Source organism: Rhinatrema bivittatum, unplaced genomic scaffold (genome assembly GCF_901001135.1).
Source record: "Rhinatrema bivittatum unplaced genomic scaffold, aRhiBiv1.1, whole genome shotgun sequence".
Taxonomy (NCBI): domain Eukaryota; kingdom Metazoa; phylum Chordata; class Amphibia; order Gymnophiona; family Rhinatrematidae; genus Rhinatrema; species Rhinatrema bivittatum.
This window is the reverse complement of record NW_021820345.1, coordinates 71395-92017: the sequence shown is the minus strand read 5'-3', so window position 1 is coordinate 92017 and position 20623 is coordinate 71395. Positions and strand designations below refer to the sequence as shown.

General features: G+C 48.0%; 1 protein-coding gene across 1 annotated transcript; it reads left to right on the top strand.

The window, feature by feature from the left end:
* Positions 1-17405: 17405 nt before the first annotated feature.
* LOC115081544 (gastrula zinc finger protein XlCGF57.1-like) lies at positions 17406-20608 on the top strand (the record flags this gene model as incomplete). Its single annotated transcript, XM_029585979.1, has 2 exons — positions 17406-17460; positions 19278-20608. Coding segments are annotated over exons 1-2 (1365 nt in total), but the record flags the coding sequence as incomplete, so codon positions are not given.
* Between the last annotated feature and the right edge of the window lie 15 nt (positions 20609-20623).

Below are 20623 nucleotides of genomic sequence, written 5' to 3'. Positions count from 1 at the left end.
AACAGAGTGCTAGGAATTATTAGGAAAGCAATGGAGAATAAAATGTAGAATTAATAATGCCTCTGTATTGCTCCATGCTGAGGCTGCACCTAGAGTACTGTGTGCAGTTCTGCTCGCCGTATCTCAAAAATGATATAGTTATATTGGAAAAGGTTCAAAAAAATGGTAAAGTGGAAGGAATGGCTCCCCTATGAGGAAAGGCTAAAGAGGTTAGGGCTGATCAATTTGGAGAAGAGATAGTTGCAAGGGGATATGACAGATGTATATAAAATCATGAGTGGACTAGAATAGGTAAATGTAAAGCAGTGTTTTACAAAGACAAGGGGACACTCCATGCAGTTAGTAAGTAGCACATTCAAAACAAATAGAAAATTCTTTTTCACTTAATGCACAATTGAGCTGTGGAATTCATTGCCAGAGAATGTGGTTCAGAAAATTAGCATAGCTAGATTTAAAAAAAGGTTTAGACAAGCTCCTGGAGAAGAAGTCCAGAAATTGTTATTAACCAAGTATAGAGAATAGCCACTGCTTCTCACTGTCGGGCCGATACAGTTAACCCGTCATTGGACGCACGTAATCCCTTACCCCTTATACAGTAAGGGGTGGAAAACGCACGTCCAACCCGCCTAACCTAATAGCGCCCTCAACATGCAAATGCATGTTGAGGGCGCTATTAGGTATTCCCGCACGATTCAGAAAGCAAAATGTGCAGCCAATCCGCACATTTTGCTTTCAGAAATTAGCACCTACCCAAAGGTAGGTGCTAATTTCTTCGGACACCGGGAAAGTGCACAGAAAAGCAGTAAAAACTGTTTTTCTGTGCACCCTCCGACTTAATATCACGGCGATATTAAGTCGGATGTCCCGAAGGATAAAAAAAGTAAAAAAAAAATAAAAAAAATTTGAAGTCGGCCCGTGGCTGTCGAGCCGAAAACCGGACGCTCAATTTTGCCGGCGTCCGGTTTCCGAGCCCGTGGCTGTCAGCGGGCTCGAGAACCGACGCCGGCAAAATTGAGCGTCGGCTGTCAAATCCGCTGACAGCCGCCGCTCCTGTCAAAAAAGGAGGCACTAGGGACGCGGTAGTGTCCCTAGCGCCTCCTTTTGCCCGTTTCTACCGCCAGGCCTAATTTAAATACAGAATTGCGCGCACAGGCAAGTGACCTGTGCGTTCGCCCGCTCTCCCACGTACTTTACTGAATCGGCCTGTGTATGATAGCAGCATGGGAGCTATTTACTGGTTGGGATCTTGCCAGGTACTTGTGTCCTGGATTGACCACTAATGGAAGCAGGATACTAGGCTTGATGAACCCTCAGACTGACCCAGTATGGCAATATTTATGTTCTTATGTTGCATATCTCCCCTAGTCAGGTTTCATTTGTGGTCTGGTGGCAGGATAGCATGTATTTTGCTGCTATAGCTGTTGTTTTTTTTTTATACAATGAGATTATAGAGTTTCGCCTGCTCATTGTATAATGTATGAATCTTCCCTCCTGGGCCCGTGCTCCTGGAGAACTATTCTCAGTGCTAGAGGATACTACATCATCCTGAGGGCAGGTCCTAGCTACAGGATTGCTTCCTTCCTCATCAAGCTGATGTTCTCCTTCCAGATATAATGTATGAATCTGAGTTCCCAGTCTGCCAGTCCCAATATTCCTGAGAGTGCAGTCCCAGCTGATCCTGAATCCTGCAGGGTTGTGTGCAGCATCAGCTCCTGCTGTCAGTGCTGGGCGGGGGAGGCAGAGGGCAGCAGTCAGAGGGAGCTCTCTCTCACATCCTCTCTTCCTTACCCTCTCCCTGATCCTTCCCAGCCTCCCTCCCTCCTGTGCCTCCTCACCCTGCTCTGTCCCCAGAATCCCTCCCTTTTCCCTCCTCCCACCTCTCCCCTCCTCCTTTCTTTTCCCCTGTTTCCCCTCCCACTGCTCCCCAGTCTCTCTGAAAGGCTGCAGAGTTACCCATTTTGGTTTGTATGAACGGAACTAGACTTGGCTTTATTAATCAGCCAATTGAAAACAACCCATGCCCTAGGACTACATTTCCCACAATTCCCAAAAAACCTCTGAGGAAAGACAGTGTAAGACTACATTTCCCAGCGTCCATCCCAACTAGATGGGCCATAGGGTTTTTTTCTACCATCAACTTTGTGTTTCTAAAAGCAAGTTTGCTTACCGTAAACGGTGTTTCCGTAGATAGCAGGATGAATTAGCCATGCTGTAATGAGACCTGTCCGTCAGGCACAGGAGGCGGAGCTTTCCAAAGTGAAGTCAGAGCTCTGCTCTGAGGCTGCGCGTGGGTTCCCGCGCTGGATCAACGACTCTCCTCAGTCTGTGAAATAGCAAGCGTGAGCACGTAAAGGTTCGACTGACAGGGAGGCGGGCGGGTCAGCATGGCTAATTCATCCTGCTATCTACGGAAACACCGTTTACGGTAAGCAAACTTGCTTTTTCCCGTCGATAGCAGGCTGAATTAGCCCTGCTGTAATGGGAGTTCAAAGCTATGCATCACGTTATTTGTTTGTTTGTGTGTATCGTGATGCCAGAGTGTGTCAGTCGAGTTATGTATTATTCGTTAGTAACGTTTGTAAAACTGCTTGTCCCAGTCTCGTGTCCTCCTTCGACTGCTGGTCCAGGCAGTAATGAGCTGCAAAGGTGTGAAGAGATGCCCACGTAGCCGACTTGCAAATGTCTAACAGAGGCACGTGTGATAGATATGCCGTGGAAGCTGCTATCGCTCGTGTTTGATGTGCTTTCGGTCGAGAAGGTAAAGTTAACTGTTGTTTGGTATGACAGAATTGAATGCATTGTGCGATCCAACTCGCTATGGTGCGTTTAGCTACTGGTTTCCCCGGCGAATTTGGATTAAAAGACAAGAATAATTGGGAAGGTCTGGTAGGAGATTGAGTTTGTAAGGTATACAGTGCCAATGCACGTTTACAATCTAGAGTGTGTAACTGTCTTTCTCTCTCTGAAGCGTGTGGTTCTGGAAAGAAAATCGGTAGGTCAATGGATTGGTTGAGATGGAATGGAGTTACTACTTTCGGAAGAAAGGAGGGATGTGTCCGTAGGCCTACCTTGTGAGGGTAGAACTGCAGGTACGGTGAATAGTGTACTAAGGCTTGCAGTTCACTCACACGTCTTGCCGATGTGATGGCCACCAAGAATACCACCTTCCAGGTGAGGTACTTCAGGTGAGCCGTCTGTAGAGGTTCGAATGGCGACTGCATCAGTTGTTCTAATACGATGTTTAGGTCCCATGGTATCGGTGGTTTAGCGATTGGCGGACGTAAGTGCGTTAATCCCTTTAGAAACCTTGATATGGCAGGGTGTAAGGAGATGGATTGTCCCTTAATACAACCTATGTCGTGCCGCGATGGCACTCAGATGCACTCGTACCGAGGTAGTGGCTAGACCTGAGGTATATAAAGTATGTAAGTAGTCTAACAGACAGGCTGGAGGGCAGGATAAGGGATCCAAGCACTCAGACGTGCACCAGTGGACATATCTTTGACATTTGGCGTGATAATTCCGTCGTGTAGACGTCCGTCGTGACGCGAGGATAACGTCCTGAACATTCAAGGATATCCCTTGTTCTGATAGTAGGATCCGCTCAGCCTCCACGCCGTGAGATGTAGGGTGTGATGGAGCGGATGAAGAAGTGCACCTTTGTTCTGTGAGAGGAGATCTACTCGTAGCGGAAGGCGGATATGTGGCTTCACAGACATGTGGAGCAGATGTGTGTACCAGTGTTGACGGGGCCACGCTGGTGCGATGAGAATCAGCTGCGCTGCGTCCAGTATGCATTTTTGCAGCGTACGTGTGATCAGCGGAATTGGAGGAAAGGCGTACAGGAGCTGCTGCGTCCACGGAAGGAGAAAGGCGTCTTGCGCTTTCCTTAGGGAACTGGGCCAGACTGAACAAAAGTTCTGTACTTTGCGATTGTGTTCGGTCGCAAAGAGGTCTATGGAGGGCGTTCCCCATTGTTGGAAAATGAAGTTCGCTACCTCTTGATGGAGTTCCCACTCGTGTGGATGAAAGATTCGGCTGAGTCTGTCCGCTTGTGTGTTGGCTATGCCTGGAATGTACGTGGCTTGTAGGTGAATTGAGTGTTTGCACGCCCATTCCCATATCCAAATTGCTTCTCTGCATAGGGGCCAGGATCCCGTGCCGCCTTGCTTGTTTATGTAAAACATTGCCACTTGGTTGTCGGTGTAAACCATGAGTCTGTGGCCCTGTAGGTACGGCAGAAAGGTGCGTAGCGCATAGCGTATTGCCCTTAGTTCTAGAAGATTGATCTGAAATGTTTGTTCCGTTAGCGTCCACAATCCCTGTGTTTGGCAGTCGTCCAAGTGGGCTCCCCAACCTTTCCTGGACGCATCCGTAGTGAGCACCGCATTGTGTGGAAGGATTGTGAACGGGGCTCCTCGTAATAAGGTGTGTCGTCGGAGCCACCACTGAAGTTGGTTGACTATCGCCGTGTTCATCTGGATTCTCCAGGACAATGGTTGCGAGTGTTGCTTCCACTGACGTCGGAGATGCCATTGGACTTGACGCATTTGTAGGTGCGTATTTGTAACCGCGTGTATCGCCGCCGCCATGTGGCCCAGTGCGACCAGGACTTGTCGGGCCGTTGGTCTTTGTGTTCTCTGTAAACTGTGAAATATGTTCCTCATCGTTTTCCTTCTTTCTGGGGGAAGGAAGACCTTGTGTTCGACAGTATCCAGGAGGACTCCTAGAAATTGTAGAGTCTGAGTTGCTTGAAACTGCGACTTTGGTAGTTGATGAGGAGACCAAGGCTGTGGAGGCAGAGGATGGTTTGTGAGAGATTGTGGTGTAAGGTCGTTGGATCTGATGCTATCAGCAACCAATCGTCTAGATATGGAAAGATAATGATTCCCTGTTGGCGAAGGTGTGCCACCACCATTGCCATGCATTTGGTGAAGACTCTCGGTGCTGTGGAGAGACCGAATGGAAGCACCTTGTATTGATAGTGGGTACTCAGGGCTTGAAAAGATAGGTACTTCCACGAAGAGGGATGCATTGGAATATGAGTGTAAGCGTCCTTGAGATCGATACTGCACATCCATGCATTGCGGTGAATCAAGGGTAAGATTGATTTGAGGGATATCATCTTGAATTTTTCCGTGAGTATAAATTTGTTGAGTTGGCGAAGGTCGAGGATTGGACGTAAGTCCCCTGATTTCTTTGGAATGAGGAAATAGGGGGAGTAAAATCCAGTGTTCCAGGCTTGTCGTGGCAGGATCTGTATCGCTTGCTGTTGTAGCAATTTTGTCAACTCCTGTCGTATTTCTACCGTGTTCGTCTGGTATGTACTGGATGTGGGATGAGAAAGAGTTGGCGGTTGTTGGAAAGGAATCATGTACCCGTGTTGTATGATACTGAGGACCCATCGATCTGTGGTGATGGAAGCACACTGTTGATAATAAAGGGATACTCTTCCCGCTTGCATTTGAAGTGGTGGTGGCTGAGGCAGTGTTAAAAAGACTGTGAAGGCTTGGTTGATGTGGTTTGTTGTTGTTGATTTTGCTGTGGTCGCTGAGATCGTCCGCGTCCCCTCCGGGTTTGGTTTTGTGGGATGGTCGGCCGGTTATAAGTCTGGTAAGGAGGTGGCCGGTAGGAAGAGTACTGTCGATACGGCTTTCGTTGAAATGTTTGACGTCTATACTGGGAGAAAAAACGCCTGGTCGGTTGGTAAGATGGTTGGGTTGTCAAAGATTGCACCGCTGCGGATTGTTCCTTTAACAGGGCTACCGTCTCCTGTAGCTTCTCCCCAAAGAGGTTGTCTCCCTTGCAGGGAAGGTTAGCCAGCTTAGTGTGGACGTCCTCTCTAATGGAGCTGGCCTTTAGCCAGGCCAATCTTCGCGCTGCAATAGCACTTGCCGATACTCGTGAGGCAGTGTCAAATCCTTCGTAGGTGGTGCGGAGGAGGTGTCTGATTCCTTCCTCCAGATCTTGTACCGGAGATAAATCTGTGAGTTCCGGCTCTGTCTTTATGCGCTGTACACAGCCATATAAATATTGCGCTAAATAGAACTGGTGGTGGTGTATTCGTGCACCTAACATGGCCCCCTGATATGCCTGTTTTGCGAAATCGTCTAACGTCCTCATATCCTTCAAGGGTGGAGACGAGGAGTATAATTTATTCTTCCGGGCTTTCCCCATCGCTGATTCCACCACTAGTGAGGTGTGAGGAAGCTGTGTGGAAGAATAATAAGTAGATTTCTGTAACCTGTATTTAGTGTCAATTTTCCTTGACACTGCCGGAACTGCGAATGGAGTGTCCCAGGACTTCTCTAACAAGGCGTGGAGAACTGCGTGCGGGGGTAACGCCGTTGGCTCGTGGGGAGTATCAAATATTTTTAAGAGATCCAGAGTTTCCGCTCTTGGGTCTGGTACTTTTTGAATCGTGGTGATCGCTGGCGGGTGAGAGTAGTGGGTCTACCAGTTGATTGTTATGCGGTATTTTGCTGGAGGTAGATGGTGATTGAGGTATGGCTTGAACCGAGGGTGATCGGATTATAGTATCCGATCCCTGAGGACTCATCGACCTGGGTGAAGTGGCTGTTGAGCGTACCGGCGAAAGGGTTCCCTCTGTCATTGGAGAAGTAGGCATATCATACGTCTTCGTCATGTTGTCATAAAACCCCGCAAGGGCGTATGACAACGTCCTGAAGGCTTCTCTCGTATCTGAAGACATGCTCTTTCTCAATTCTGTTTTGGCATGTGACATAGGAATTTTTTTCTTTCAAACCCTGTGAAGCCTGTTGCGGTTGAACAGCTTTGTATGTGAGGGTTTCGGAGGGTAGTGCCCGCTTTTTGGTGCAGGGTTTTTGGAGTGGATTAGACTTCTCACGTTTCTCGGAGTGGTGGGAGAAGTCAGAGTAAGCTTTCTCCGAGGATGATGGCGAGGTATATAGAGAGCGACTGTCTCCCTTGTCTATCTCTGAATATAAATGTTTAAAATTTTTTGACATCGGATTGCGGCGTAAATTTTGAGTCTTAGCGGTGTTTGACACCGTGGTATGGGGCAATTGAGGAGTAAGGGTTTGAGCTCTTACTGTTCTTTTTCCCCGTGTGTCCACTGATGGAATCAGCTTAAAAGTTAAGGCAGATGGTTGTGTAGTAGCTGGATACTCAGGTTGTTCCGCTGCTGCAAGTTTGGCGCGTTTTGAACCGCTTCTCGCCCTGTTCGCCGTTGCGCCCCGGTCTCTGTGCGCCGTATCATGCCGTGCCGTGTGCCCCGTATGTGTCCTGTCACGCCGCGCCGTACACTCAGTCTCGCGCCGCGCCGTATGCGCCGTTCCCCGTCCCGTTTTTTGCTCTGTGTGGCGCCGCTCCGTATGCGCCGTGTCGTGCTGCGTCAAAAATGTGAAGTTTGATGACGTCATGTGCGTCGCGCCGGGTGCATCACAGTGAGACGCAGAGGCTGGCGGCATTTGCTTCGCTTCCAGCGGTGCCGTACGAGGCTTGGTTTGCGGCTCAGCAGGTTTGGCGTGCTTTATTGGTGACTTTTGATTTTTGTGCAGAACGGGGCCCCGTTCTGAATCGCGTCTCGATCGAATTGACTCCTCCGAGTGCTGCTCATGAGAGTAAGTTCGTTTTCGCGGGCACTGCCCGATCTGGGAACGTTTTGAAGTTGTTTCTGAGGCTGAGGGCGATTGAGATGATTGTCTACGCTCCTCCTGCCTTTCACGTTTATAAGGCCTGCCAGAGCTTGTATCAGTTGAATCTTTCTTACGATCTTGGGATGGGCTGGATGCGGAGGGCCCCGGGAAAGAGGGAACATCGGAACCCGGCTGGGAAGCATCTTGTGGGGAACGTAGGGAGCCCATGTGTTCCGCTCGAATTCTACGTGCCCTAGGGGACATACGCCCACAAGATGCACAGTTCTTCGTGTCATGGTCAGCCCCCAGACATCTATAGCATTTATCATGCGTGTCTGTAATAGACATTACTTTGCCGCATAGGCAGGGCTTGAACCCTGATGGTCGGGTTTTTTGGTTTTCTGACATTCTTACTTGAGATTCTGAGGAGGTCTTGAAGCTCCGCGTGCGATTCCTGCGCACGGAAAAACAGACTGAGGAGAGTCGTTAATACATCGCGGGAACCCACGCGCAGCCTCAGAGCAGAGCTCTGACTTCACTTTGGAAAGCTCCGCCTCCTGTGCCTGACGGACAGGTCCCATTACAGCAGGGCTAATTCAGCCTGCTATCGACGGGAAAAAGTTCCTTATGCAGCGGCTGCAGTTCCCACTTTCTCTTCCTTGGTGATGTCACTTCCTGCTGGAAGGAGGCGGTGCTTCCTGTACAGAACGTGGTGCTGAGTCCGAAAGCTGAAAAGCCTGACCGTGCGGGGAGGGAGCCGGGGCTGGAAATCCTGCTCTGGAGAAGGGCGGGAGAATGGCTGCAGGGATTTCTGCTCAGCAGGTAGGAGGGGGGCAGGGGATGCAGCCTGGGACTGTTCCCATCCCCCCAGCCACTCACTGAATCCATTCTTTGGGCTCCTTTTTCTCTGCATCCGCTCAGGCTCTTCTTCCTGCTTCTCTCCTCATACAGCAGCAGCTCCTCCTGCTTAAGGAGCCTCTCAGTTTCTGCTTCCTGTGACTTCTTTACCTTCCCCCTCTGCCTCCTCCTCTCACCTTTGCCTTTTTACACTGAGAGTTTGATGCTCCCAAGGGCTTGTCTGGGTAACTTTTTAGTTGCCTTTACAAAACTAGAGATATAAATTTCTCCCTCTACTCTCCTGTGAAACTTTGTTTGGGTTGCTCATAACTCATTATTTGTAGAAAAATTTAGCTGGTGGAGGTGCTCTGGGTAGGATGAATTTTAGCTGGAGAGACTTGATATTCAGTGCTACCTGGGTAAAGTTAATCCGATTGGAGAAATCCCTGTCCTGTAGTAACCCAGATAACTCTTCCTGGGTGTAGTTTGTTCTTTATTTTGTTTTTTTGTAGGCCAGAAAGGAGAAAAGTGCATGGGGGTAATAACTTGCTAGTGCAGCGGTTACTATCCTTAACCTGTAAGCCTTTATACTTTATTTATTTAATACTTTTTATATACTAACTTTTCATGCAAGCATATCAAATCGGTTTACAGCAGTTAGCAATTAATCATTTAAAATTATTTGCATTTCCAAAGAAGAAAGAAGTAAATACATTATTTCCTAGCGCAGAGCTTTCCAAACTTTTCATGTTGGTGACACACTTTTTAGACAAACACAATTTCGGGACACAGTAATTCAGTCTACTAGCAAACCAAAGGTTAAAGGTTAAATGAATGAAATGTATTTTGACAATTTATGTATGTTTCCTTAAATACATACATAATAAAATGATTCACGACACAACCTATCTTGTGAAAACCTTTCATTTATATTAAAAATATATAATATTCCAAGATTAATGTTATTGTTATAATTTATGAATAACAATAATAAAACAACGTTATTGTGTTATTCAATTTACCTCTTTAATGAGATATATGAGCTTGATGGGATGAACACAGCTTTTGAATATTTGGTGTTAATAAGAAAGTCCAAAGGGTCTTCTGCGTAATTTTAAAAAGCTGGCCAGTTTCACACTATATAATTATTTGATAGCCTCATTCAACTAATTCAATATGGCTATGAGAGTGAAGTCTGGAATTTATAGGAAGGGACAATGTCAATATAAATCCTGCACCTCCAGTTCTGTAACTCTGCATCCACTGAAAATCACCCAAACAATGGAGCTTGGATGTTTCCCTTACAGCTCATCATACTAAAAGATATTTTCAAATTCTGGTGTCACCTCACAGTAACAGCAGCACAAACACCTTCCACTGCCAGGCATATTGTGAACTAATACAAAACCTCGCAAAAAAGACACTCAAAATCTAAACTGCAATCCCATTGTAACACAACAGAAATAACACCAAGGACTCAAACAACAATAACCCTACCTGTGAAAAAGCAAGGGTAAATATTACATGGGTCCTAGAATACCAATACACCACCTACTGAAGAAACAAAACAAACCAGATTGCTATAGATCCCTATGCTAGCAGAATCTCTCATCATGGTCACACACACAAGGAGCAGAGACAGACCCTCACCAAATACAGAATACAAAATAAAGGAGCACAAATTAGACAAAAACTAACCAGACTCTGTGTATTACCAATGGAAAAACAGAACCACCATTCCTCATAAGACAAATAAAATCAAGAAACATAAAGCATCAGTTATAATAGTAAAACCATACTAATAAAAGAATATTTTAAAACTACTGATAAATAGAATTTCTATTAATTAAAATCATATACATTTTTTACCATTTCCCAAACACCGATAAAATATTTCAAAACTGCACATATATCAAACACCACCCAATAATTAAAACTAATAAGGATTTTAAAAAGCCCCTGCTGTCCAGAGGATTAGGAGGTTATCCTCTCTCTCTCACACATACATGTCCATTCTCTCTCACGCATACACTGTCACATACATACACATTCATACTCTTATACCCACCATAACCTCTCGCTCTCACAGACACTGACACACTCTCAGGCTCTAAGACACTCTCCCCCCCCTCCACACACACCCCCCACACAAACTCTTACTCCCCTGGATTTTCTCATACACACTCATGCTCTCACACTCTCTGGCTCCCTCACATACACACAAACACACACACCCAGGCAAGTTCCCAATCATTCTCACACAAACACACACACCCAGGCAAGCTCCCAGTCATTCACACACACTGAAACTGACCCCCAGGCAGGCTCCCATTCATTTTCACATCACTCACTCACTATCCCCCAGGCATGCACACATTCATTCTCACACACACAGACCCCAGGCAGGCACCAATTCATTCTCACACACACAGGCAGGCACCTATTCTCACACATACAAACCCCAGGAAGACACGCATACATTCTCATACACAGACACCCTCAGGTAGGCACCCATGCATTCACACACATACAGCCTCAGGCAGACTCCCATTCATACACATGCACACACTAAAGGCAGACTCCCCTCTCTTTCTTTTGCCATCTCATACAAGCACACAATCTCTCAACTCATCTCATGCATGCACAGACGCACAATCTCTCAACTCATCTCATACACGCATTCTACGGGCCCTCCGCCTCTCTCTTACCTCTGGGCCTCCTCTTCACAGGTCGCTGCAGGATGGGCTCTGCAGCGGCTCTGATCTTCACGGGCCGATCCGCGGCAGCGGCGGCCCTGATCTTCACGAGCCGATCCGCGGCGGCCCTGATCTTCGCGTGCCGATCCACGGTGGGGACCCTGCTACCGGGCCTCCTCCTCTTCTCAGTCCGCTGCTCCTCTTCTGCACGTGGCAGATGCTCCATCTCCTTCCTACCCGTGCGGCTCCGGCAACATTTGTCTTCCGGGGCCGCGTGGGCAGGAAGGAGGAGGAGCACCTGCACATTTAGACGTGACTTTTTCTTCGGGTCGTGGTGACGTGAGCTTCACCAGGCCGTTCCGATCTTCCTGCTGTGCGTCCTCGGCACAGCCCAGCCGAGCAAAACTTCACTGCTCAGCCGCCAGTGGGATGAGGTCCACCGGCAGCCGCATTGGCTCCCACTTGCCGGTGTGTCATGTGCACCAGGCTTGCGCGACACACACTTTGGAAAGCTCTGTCCTAGCGTGTAGCAGATGGACTTAGGACCAATGGGTATAGTGCATTTCTGATAGCAGTTGGAGACGGATAAGATTTCAATCTGACGTCAGCTCTTAGTACATATACCCCTGCAGGAAGTGCAGCTCTCCAGTATTTTCCGTCTCCATAGCAGTTAGGGACTGTCTGCACCCTCTGACAGCTTGAGAACCAAATTCAGAGAAGAAAACTAAATTTACAGGAGAATCCTACCTGAAGACGAGCCCCGCTCTCCTGCGGTGATACCCTCAGGTCCCTCCCCCAGTTGAGATTCCCGAGGTGATTTCCGTGGTCCCTTGGAGGTGAGCCTCGGTCCAGTGGCCGAATCGCGGCATGGTCCTAGCCCCCGATCTTCGGGCGCGGCTGAGAGGCAGCGGGTGCACCTTCGAACGCAGCGGTGAAGGTATTTGCCCTCTCCCCCCGCAGACGGAGACGAAACCAGGAAGCACTGAAGACAAGGTAAGGAAGAAATCTTCTGCTTGATTCCGGTCTCCAAGGATCGAGGAGGAGCACAGGTCACCAGCCGGGACCTGTGCCACTGGGTTGATCCGCCCTATAACAGGGCCAGGCCCCGGCTATGCCAAGGGTCTACCCACGTGGAGACCATCCGAAGGAGTCGCCATATTGCCCGTGTGCTCACCATCGCCATCTTGGGCCTCTTCGCCACACCGTTCGCCCGAGCGCACAAAACCGAGCTAGACGCACAAAGCACATGTGCACATAGACTTACACGCACTAATCCTTGTGCGCATAAGTTGCACGCACAAGGGCCGGGCGCACAAGAATATGCGCACCCTGTACGCATACCGAGCTGTGCGCATATCTACCCAGACGCACAGCTACGCGCATATCTCACACGCTCATCTTAGGCACACCGGAGCGCATAAGAATTTACGCGCCGACAGCCATGGCACACCCAGAAACCCCATTACCGCACCTGCCGGAGGATAAGACAAAGAGAAACCAGTGACCCTTCCCCAGGTTCTCCAGGGGCAGATGTTCACAGCGCTTCAACCCTTCCAGGAGCAATTATTAAGCTCCCCGTCCCACAGGCAGGAACCAGTCCTTTCGGAACAAGCACAACAAGAGGAAAACCAGCTCAGGTACAGGCCCCAGCCTCACCCCACAATGAGATTCGGCTGACCCGTCCAAGGAAAGAAGCCATAGGGGGCAGACTAACCCTAAACCTAAACCGAAGTGATTGGTAACATTGTTACCAGAACCTCGGTATATAAAAAATGTTAAATAAATAAATAAAATAAATAAATATTCTACCGCAGATGGGTCGAGATAATTTCGGACAAGTGGGTCCTAGCCATCATTCGGGAGGGGTACTACCTGGATTTTCTACGAACCCCTCCGGACAAGTTCATGGAGTCTCCCTGCCACGACCTCTTCAAGAGGGCGGCAGTGGAAGCTACATTGTCCAGACTAATGGCCCTCGAGGCCATAACCCCAGTACCTCCCCAAGAAATAAATACTGGACATTATTCCATTTATTTTATCGTTCCCAAGAAAGAGGGAACATTCAGACCCATCCAGGACCTCAAGTCGGTCAACTGCCACCTGAGGATTCCCCGCTTCCGCATTGAAACCCTACAATCTGTGATAAGGGCGATATAACCGGGGGAGTTTCTCACATCCCTGGATCTTTTGGAGGCCTACCTACACATCCCAATTCATCAGGAACACCAGCGCTATCTACGTGTCAAAATCCTGGACCGTCACTACCAGTTCTGGGCACTACCCTTCGGGTTAGCCACAGCACCCCGGACGTTCACCAAGATCATAGTGGTGGTGGCGGCAGCACTGAGGAAGGAAGGAATCCTTGTACACCCTTACCTAGACGATTGGCTGATCAGGGCGAAATCCCCAGAGGAAAGCCGCCAAGCAACCAACAGAGTTAAAACTCTACTGGAGAGCCTAGGATGGGTGATCAACACAAATAAAAGCTGTCTGCAACCCTCACAGGTCTCTAGAATACATAGGGATCCGGTTCGACACCAAAGAAGGTAAGGTCAACCGGACTCCCACAAGGAGATCAAAACTGTGGAATCTGTTACAAATCCTGCTGAGCGAACCTCGTCCCAAAGCATGGGATTACCTGCAAGTCCTCGGTCTGATGGCATCCACTCTGGAAGTAGTGACATGGGCGCGAGCTCACATGAGACCCCTGCAGCGCTCACTTCTATCACGTTGGAATCCACAGTCTCAGAACTACACCGTACGTCCATCACTCCCGGGCAGAGTCCGGACCCAGCTACAGTGGCGGCTACAGGTCAGCCACCTGAGCTGGGGAACAAGACTATCGTCCCTAACCTGGACCCTGCTCACCACAGACACCAGCCTACGAGGATGGGGAGCACACTGCGAGTAGTTTACCGCCCAAGTGCAGTGGAATGCAGAAGAGTCTGGATGGAACATCAACCGCCTAGAAGCGAGGGCAGTCAGACTAGCCTGCCTACGATTCGAGCACAGACTCCGAGACAAAGCAGTCAGAGTAATGTCAGACAATGCCACAACAGTGGCCTACATCAACCGGCAGGGGGAACCAGAAGCCAGCAGGTGTCTCTGGAAATAGACCTCCTAATGGCGTGGGCGGAAGTAAACTTCCAGGCGATCTCAGCCGTCCACATCGCCGGGAAAGACAACATCACGGCAGACTACCTCAGCAGGGAAAGTCTAGACCCAGGAGAATGGAGGCTGTAGTCCGCAGCTTTCCAAATGATAGTGAAACAGTGGGGGACACCGGACATGGACCTTCTGGCAAACAGATCCAACGCCCAAGTACCCAGAGTCTTCAGCCGCAGGCGGGAACTGCAGTCCCAAGGGATCGATGCCCTGGTACAGACCTGGCCACCGGGGACCCTATTATACGCCTTCCCACTGTAGCCCCCTATTAGGCGCAATCATTCACAAGATACAGCTACACAGGGACTAGTTCTTCTGGTGGCTCCGGATTGGCCAAGAAGACCGTGGTACGCAGACATGAGAAGACTGCTGGCAGGGAAACCTCCCCCCCCCTCCCACCTCTGCCTCCACACAGGGAACTGCTAAACAAGGTCTGATCCTCCACGAGGACCCAGCTCAATTCTCTCTTATGGTCTGACCATTGAGAGGGCTCGCCTGAGAGAGAGCGGCTACTCGGGGGGGCTGTAATAGACACCCTCCTCCAAGCACGCAAGTTCTCCACATCGTTCACGTACATAAGGATTTGGAGAGTATTTGAAGCCTGGTGCGAAGACCACGACATCAAGCCACACTCATTTAAAGTTCCCGAGATCCTGGAATTCTTACAGAACAGACTACAGAAGGGACTGTCCCTCAATTCCATCAAGGTACAGGTGGCCGCATTGTCCTGCTACGGCTCCAGGAGCGAGGGTGACAGCATAGCTTCTCACCCGGATGTGTCATGCTTCCTGAAAAGAGTCAAACGCATTCGCCCACCACTAAAGTGGCCGGTGCCTCTGTGGAATCTCAATCTCGTTTTGGATGTCCTAGCGGGAACCGCCTTCAGACCCCTCCGAGGCCTGTCCGTCCGCCTGTTAACCTTAAAGACGGCGTTTTTCCTGGCAGTTTGTTCTGCCCGCCGCATCTCGGAGCTACAAGCACTGTCCTGCCGTGAGCCGTTCCTTAGGCTCACCCCGGGATCCATCCAGCTACGCACGGTCCCTTCGTTCCTTCCCAAAGTGGTCTCACACTTCCATCTTAACCGGACCATCTCGCTACCATTGGCGGATGACTTGAAGAGTTCGAAAGAAGCCCGTAGTCTATGCCACCTCAACATCGGCAGACTCCTATCCAGGTATCTGGAAATGTCGGAACCCGTACGAAAAACGGACCACCTTTTCGTCCTTCACAGCGGAAAGAGACAAGGGGAAGCGGCCTCGCGGGCAACCATAGCTCGCTGGATCAAGGAAGTTATCAAGGCAGCCTACGTAGAAGCAGGCAAGACACTGCATCTATAGTCCAGGCACATTCTACCAGAGCCCAGGCAGTATCCTAGGCAGAAACTAGAATGCTGTCACCCGCCGAGATCTGCAGGGTGGCGACATGGTCCTCCATGCATACCTTCTCCAGATTCTACCGTCTGGATGTTCAGGCTCGGGAGTACATGGCATTTGCAAGAGCAGTACTAAGTGGGTCACGGGCAGCCTTCCACCCAGTTCGAGAGTAGCTTTTATACATCCCATTGGTCCTGAGTCCATCTGCTACACGCTAGGAAATGGAGAAGTTACTTGCCTGATAATTTCGTTTTCCTTAGTGTAGACAGATGGACTCCGCATCCCACCCTTGGCTGCCGTTACGCATGGTCTTTCAAATGATTCAGGGGTAAGCCACGTTTTCATTTACCTAGGGCATCCATCCTGCCGGGTGTCGACGCTTTCCGGTTCAGTACACTGGCGGTCTCCAGCTATAGTCAATTCAACCAGTTCAAGTTATTCAAGTTATTCAAGTTATAATGTTTAACCAAGTTATGAAGTTATCCAAGTTAATCAAATTAGTCAGTCACACATATATCCACAATGCTTTTCGAGGAGAATACTGAAGAGCTGCACTTCCTGCAGGAGTATATGTACTAGGGGCTGACGTCAGATAGAAATCTGATCTGTCTCCAACTGCTATCAGGAGTACACTATACCCATTGGTCCTGCGTCCATCTGTCTACACTAAGGAAAACGAAAATATCAGGTAAGTAATTTCTCCATTGGATAAGTTCTTGGAGGAGAAGTTCATTACCTGCTATTAATTATGTTGACTTAGAAAATAGCCACTGCTATTACTAGCAACAGTAATATGGAAAAGACTTAGTTTTTGGGTACTTGCCAGGTTCTTGTGGCCTGGATTGGCCACTGTTGGAAACAGGATGCTGGGCTTGATGGACCCTTGTTCTGACCCAGTATGGCATGTTCTTATGAGCAGTTTGTACAGTTTGGCTTTTCCAGAGAATACTTGTAGGCTGATGTTTCCTGTTCTCTGTAAGACTCACGTCAGTCATTTCAATAGTTGTCTGTAAACCGAAGTGCTTAGTGATTTTGTCTCTAGAACCTCGGTATATAAAAAATGTAAAATAAATAAATGATGATGGGACAGGCCTTCATGTCCTTCACATCAGCTTTTATCAGGTAAGTATTAATTTCTCCTTTCCTTTGCCCTGCAGAGAAGGAAATCAAACAGCTGTTTGAGATTTGGGGCACAATCCCTATTTGCCCATGGTTTGCAACACCCCTGAATACAGAATTCGTACATCACAATGGGAGATATGTCACTGCCCAGGACACCAAACTCTTCCTTCCCTGTTAGGATTTAGCACAGTGAGTCCTCCTGATGGAATAGAACCAGATGTTCCTGATGTTCTGGATAATGCTCTTATAGCTTCCTTTTTATTATAATGTGATTTATCCACACAATGACATTTCATACTCTTTGTCTTTGGTATTAGGGAATGGTTTCCAGTTTGATTTGAAAACCCTGGGGTCTATGGAGGAAACTGATTCTAGGGGCAACAAATCTGGCATTTCCTGGGGAAGAGGGGTCCTGGTATCCTCTTTTCCATGATAAAATGTTAGGAGAATAAATCCAGCTGAGATCTAATGCACCCTGAGCCCCTCCACGTGTCACTGAGTGTTTCTGGTTTGTGTTTCAGGTGCAGGTGACGTTTGAGGACATTGCTGTCTCTTTCTCTCAGGAGGAGTGGGGGTATTTAGATGAAGGGCAGAAGGAGCTTTACAGGGAGGTGATGAAGGAGAATTATGAGACCCTCATCTCCCTAGGTAAAAATTGCATTATCTGCATGTTTAGCGGACTCGAGGGCTGATTTACTGAAGGTCGTTTGTGACTTTCCTCCTGACTCTAGCTCCAGCATTGCTCTGTGTCTGAGCTGGCACCTGAGATTGGTTGTTTGTCTCTTTTCACGTGAGACCGGCCCCTTGTGAATCAGTCTAGGAATTTATCTCAGATGTCTTACATGAGGCACCTGCTGGGGAGCATCCACAAAGTTTCTCAAGGGACTTAACTGAGCCCTCAGCAGGAGGCCCAGGACTACTGATCCCACCTGCCCGGATACAGAAATTTTAAAAGCGTTACTGGCACTAAAAGATGAATATGTGGCCGTATGTGAGCGACATGAATTTCAAAAGCTGCTAATTACTTGCTCGTGCTAAAAAAGGGGCGGGGCCAGCAGTGCAGTGTGTAAATCCGGGAGCCACTGCTCGTGGCGCACTGTTAGCTGCATATATTTCCTGCTACTCCTGATGAGGTGTACGTCTGCAGAAATCACTTTTTTAGGACTAACACAATAGGGTGAGGGGTCTTGCTGAACTGGGGGGAGTGCAGGATGAAGAACTGGAAGCGTCTGGATGACCCCGAGAGAGACTGGGCAAGCTGGTATGCTAATGGGTTAAACTGGGACTGGCTTTAACCTGAGCATGTTTTAAAATCCTGTTCCCTGTAAGCGTTAAAGCCGACAAATTCTTAAGGAAGAAATGTGCTATTTTACATCATACCCACGTACTTGTGCACGAGATTTAAAACTCTAGCATATCTTTGCTCACTGGCTCCCACGTGCACGTACAGTCGCTTACATTCTTGTTTTACAATTAGCTGAACATGAACAGCAGTAACAAGAGGCCTGAGCTTGCTTCATGAATGTCATTACCCCATGGGGAGGTTTCAGCTTGTCTGCATACTTCTAGCTGTCTCAGGGCCATTTTTCCCTTCTCTCCTACCTACGGATCCATTCTCCTTCCTCTTCCTGACACTAACGCTACCCAATCTCATTCCCCACTTCTGTCCATTGAGAACATCAGTTGCCTGTCAGCCTCCCATATTCTTCATATCCTCGGCCATTCTGTCTTCTGCCCTGTCCATTGCTTTACAAAGTTTTCTTCCTCTCATTAAGCCATCACCTTTCACGCTAAGAGAATCTTCCTGCCTCTACTGTCATCACACCGGCCCTTCTCTGGATAACTCAGTCCTGTCCCTCCATGGTAACTCTCTTCCTTTCCCTCCAAGCTTATCCTACCCCCACTCTCCTCCCTCTTCTCTCCCTCTCAGGTTTTATCTATGGAGTATCCGCTCTGTTTTCAGCAAGCTGCTTATATTCCTGACCTCTTATCTCTCATTCTCTCCATCTCTCGCTTCTGTGTTTATCCCGCTGTTATTTTTTATATTCTATTACAGTTTTCATCTCCAACATTTCCATGAGGTAATTCCAGGCATCCACCACATTTTCTATGAACAAAAAATATCTCCCCCCTTGGAACTTTATATCATGACCTTTGCTCTATAAATTATTTTCCATTCAAAAGACGTTTACTTCTTGAGCATTATTACATTTCAGGTATGTAAGTGTCTCTATCATATTTCCCCCTTTCTCCTCTCCTCTAGGTTATACATATTTAGGAGCTCATCTCATAAGGCTTTTGGTGCAAACACCATTGTTAGATGTTTTTCATGGTCACCAGTGATTGGTCAAAAATGTGCAGCTCTTTCACTGTGCGACATTGCCAGAGCAGTGATTATAGGTTCAGAAACCCAGATCCACTTGCATGGTCACTAATGCATGAATAATGTCGTCTTCTATCAACAGCAACTGATGAGGTCACGCAGCACATAAAGAAGGAGAATCGAGAAGAATATCCTATGGAAGAAGGACTGATCCCAAGAGAATCAGGAACTGTCTTTGAAAATGTTTCACAGGGGACTGAGAGGAGAAACACGAGGATTAGTCAGCAGGAGTCAGAGAAGCAGAGAGACCCTGCAGGAGGCTCACAGGATGGAGTCACTGTATGTGAGATGGAGGTCAAAGTCATCCCTGAGCACCAGAGACACGTGAGCACAGAGAGCCCCTTCCAGAGCAATAACAGTGATCAAAATACTTCTGACCTTCACCAGAGGGAGGGGAAAGGGAAGAAATCCTTTCTGTGTGACTCCTGTGGTAAAAGTTTTGGTAAGGAATCGCATTTACTATTGCACCAGAAATCCCACCCCCTCCAAACACTATTTCTTTGTAACAAATGTGGCAAAACCTTCAGGCAGAAGAAAAATCTAAAAGTGCACCTAAACATACATAAACCAGAGCACCCCTTACCCTGCAGTAAAAGGAGGAAAAGTTTAATTAGTAAGTATAAACTAAAATTACAACACACAATCCACACCGGAGCACGACCACTCTCATGCAGTAAAGGTGGAAAATATTTTTTAAGAAACAAAAACTTCACCCATCGCCAGCAACTCCACACTCAAAACAAACCGTTTACCTGCATGGAGTGTGGGAAAACCTTTACTCAAAAGAGTATGCTAATGTTGCACCACCGCATCCATACAGGTGAAAGACCATTCTCATGTAGTGAATGTAATAAAAGCTTCCCTGTGAAGAGTGCCCTCACAAAACACATGAGAATTCACACAGGGGAGCGACCATTCTCATGTAGTGAATGTAATAAAAGATTCACTTGGAAAGGTGCCCTCATAAACCACATGAGAATTCATACAGGGCAGCGACCATTCTCATGTAGTGAATGTAATAAAAGATTCACTTTGAAGGGTGCCCTCATAAGTCACATGAGAAACCACACTGGTGAGCGACTATTCTCATGTAGTGAATGTAATAAAAGATTCACTGTGAAGAGTGCCCTCACAAAACACATGAGAATTCACACAGGGGAGCAACCATTCTCATGTACTGTATGTAATAAAAGATTCACTGTGAAGAGTGCCCTCACCCTACACATGAGAATCCACACAGGTGAGGGACTATTCTCCTGTAGTGAATGTAATAAAAGCTTCCCTGTGAAGAGTATCCTCAAAAATCACGTAAGAATCCACACAGGGGAGCGACCATTCACCTGTACTGAATGTGGAAAATGTTTCATTAACAAATCGCACCTCTCCCAACACCAGAAAATCCACACTGGTGAAAGACCATTCTCATGT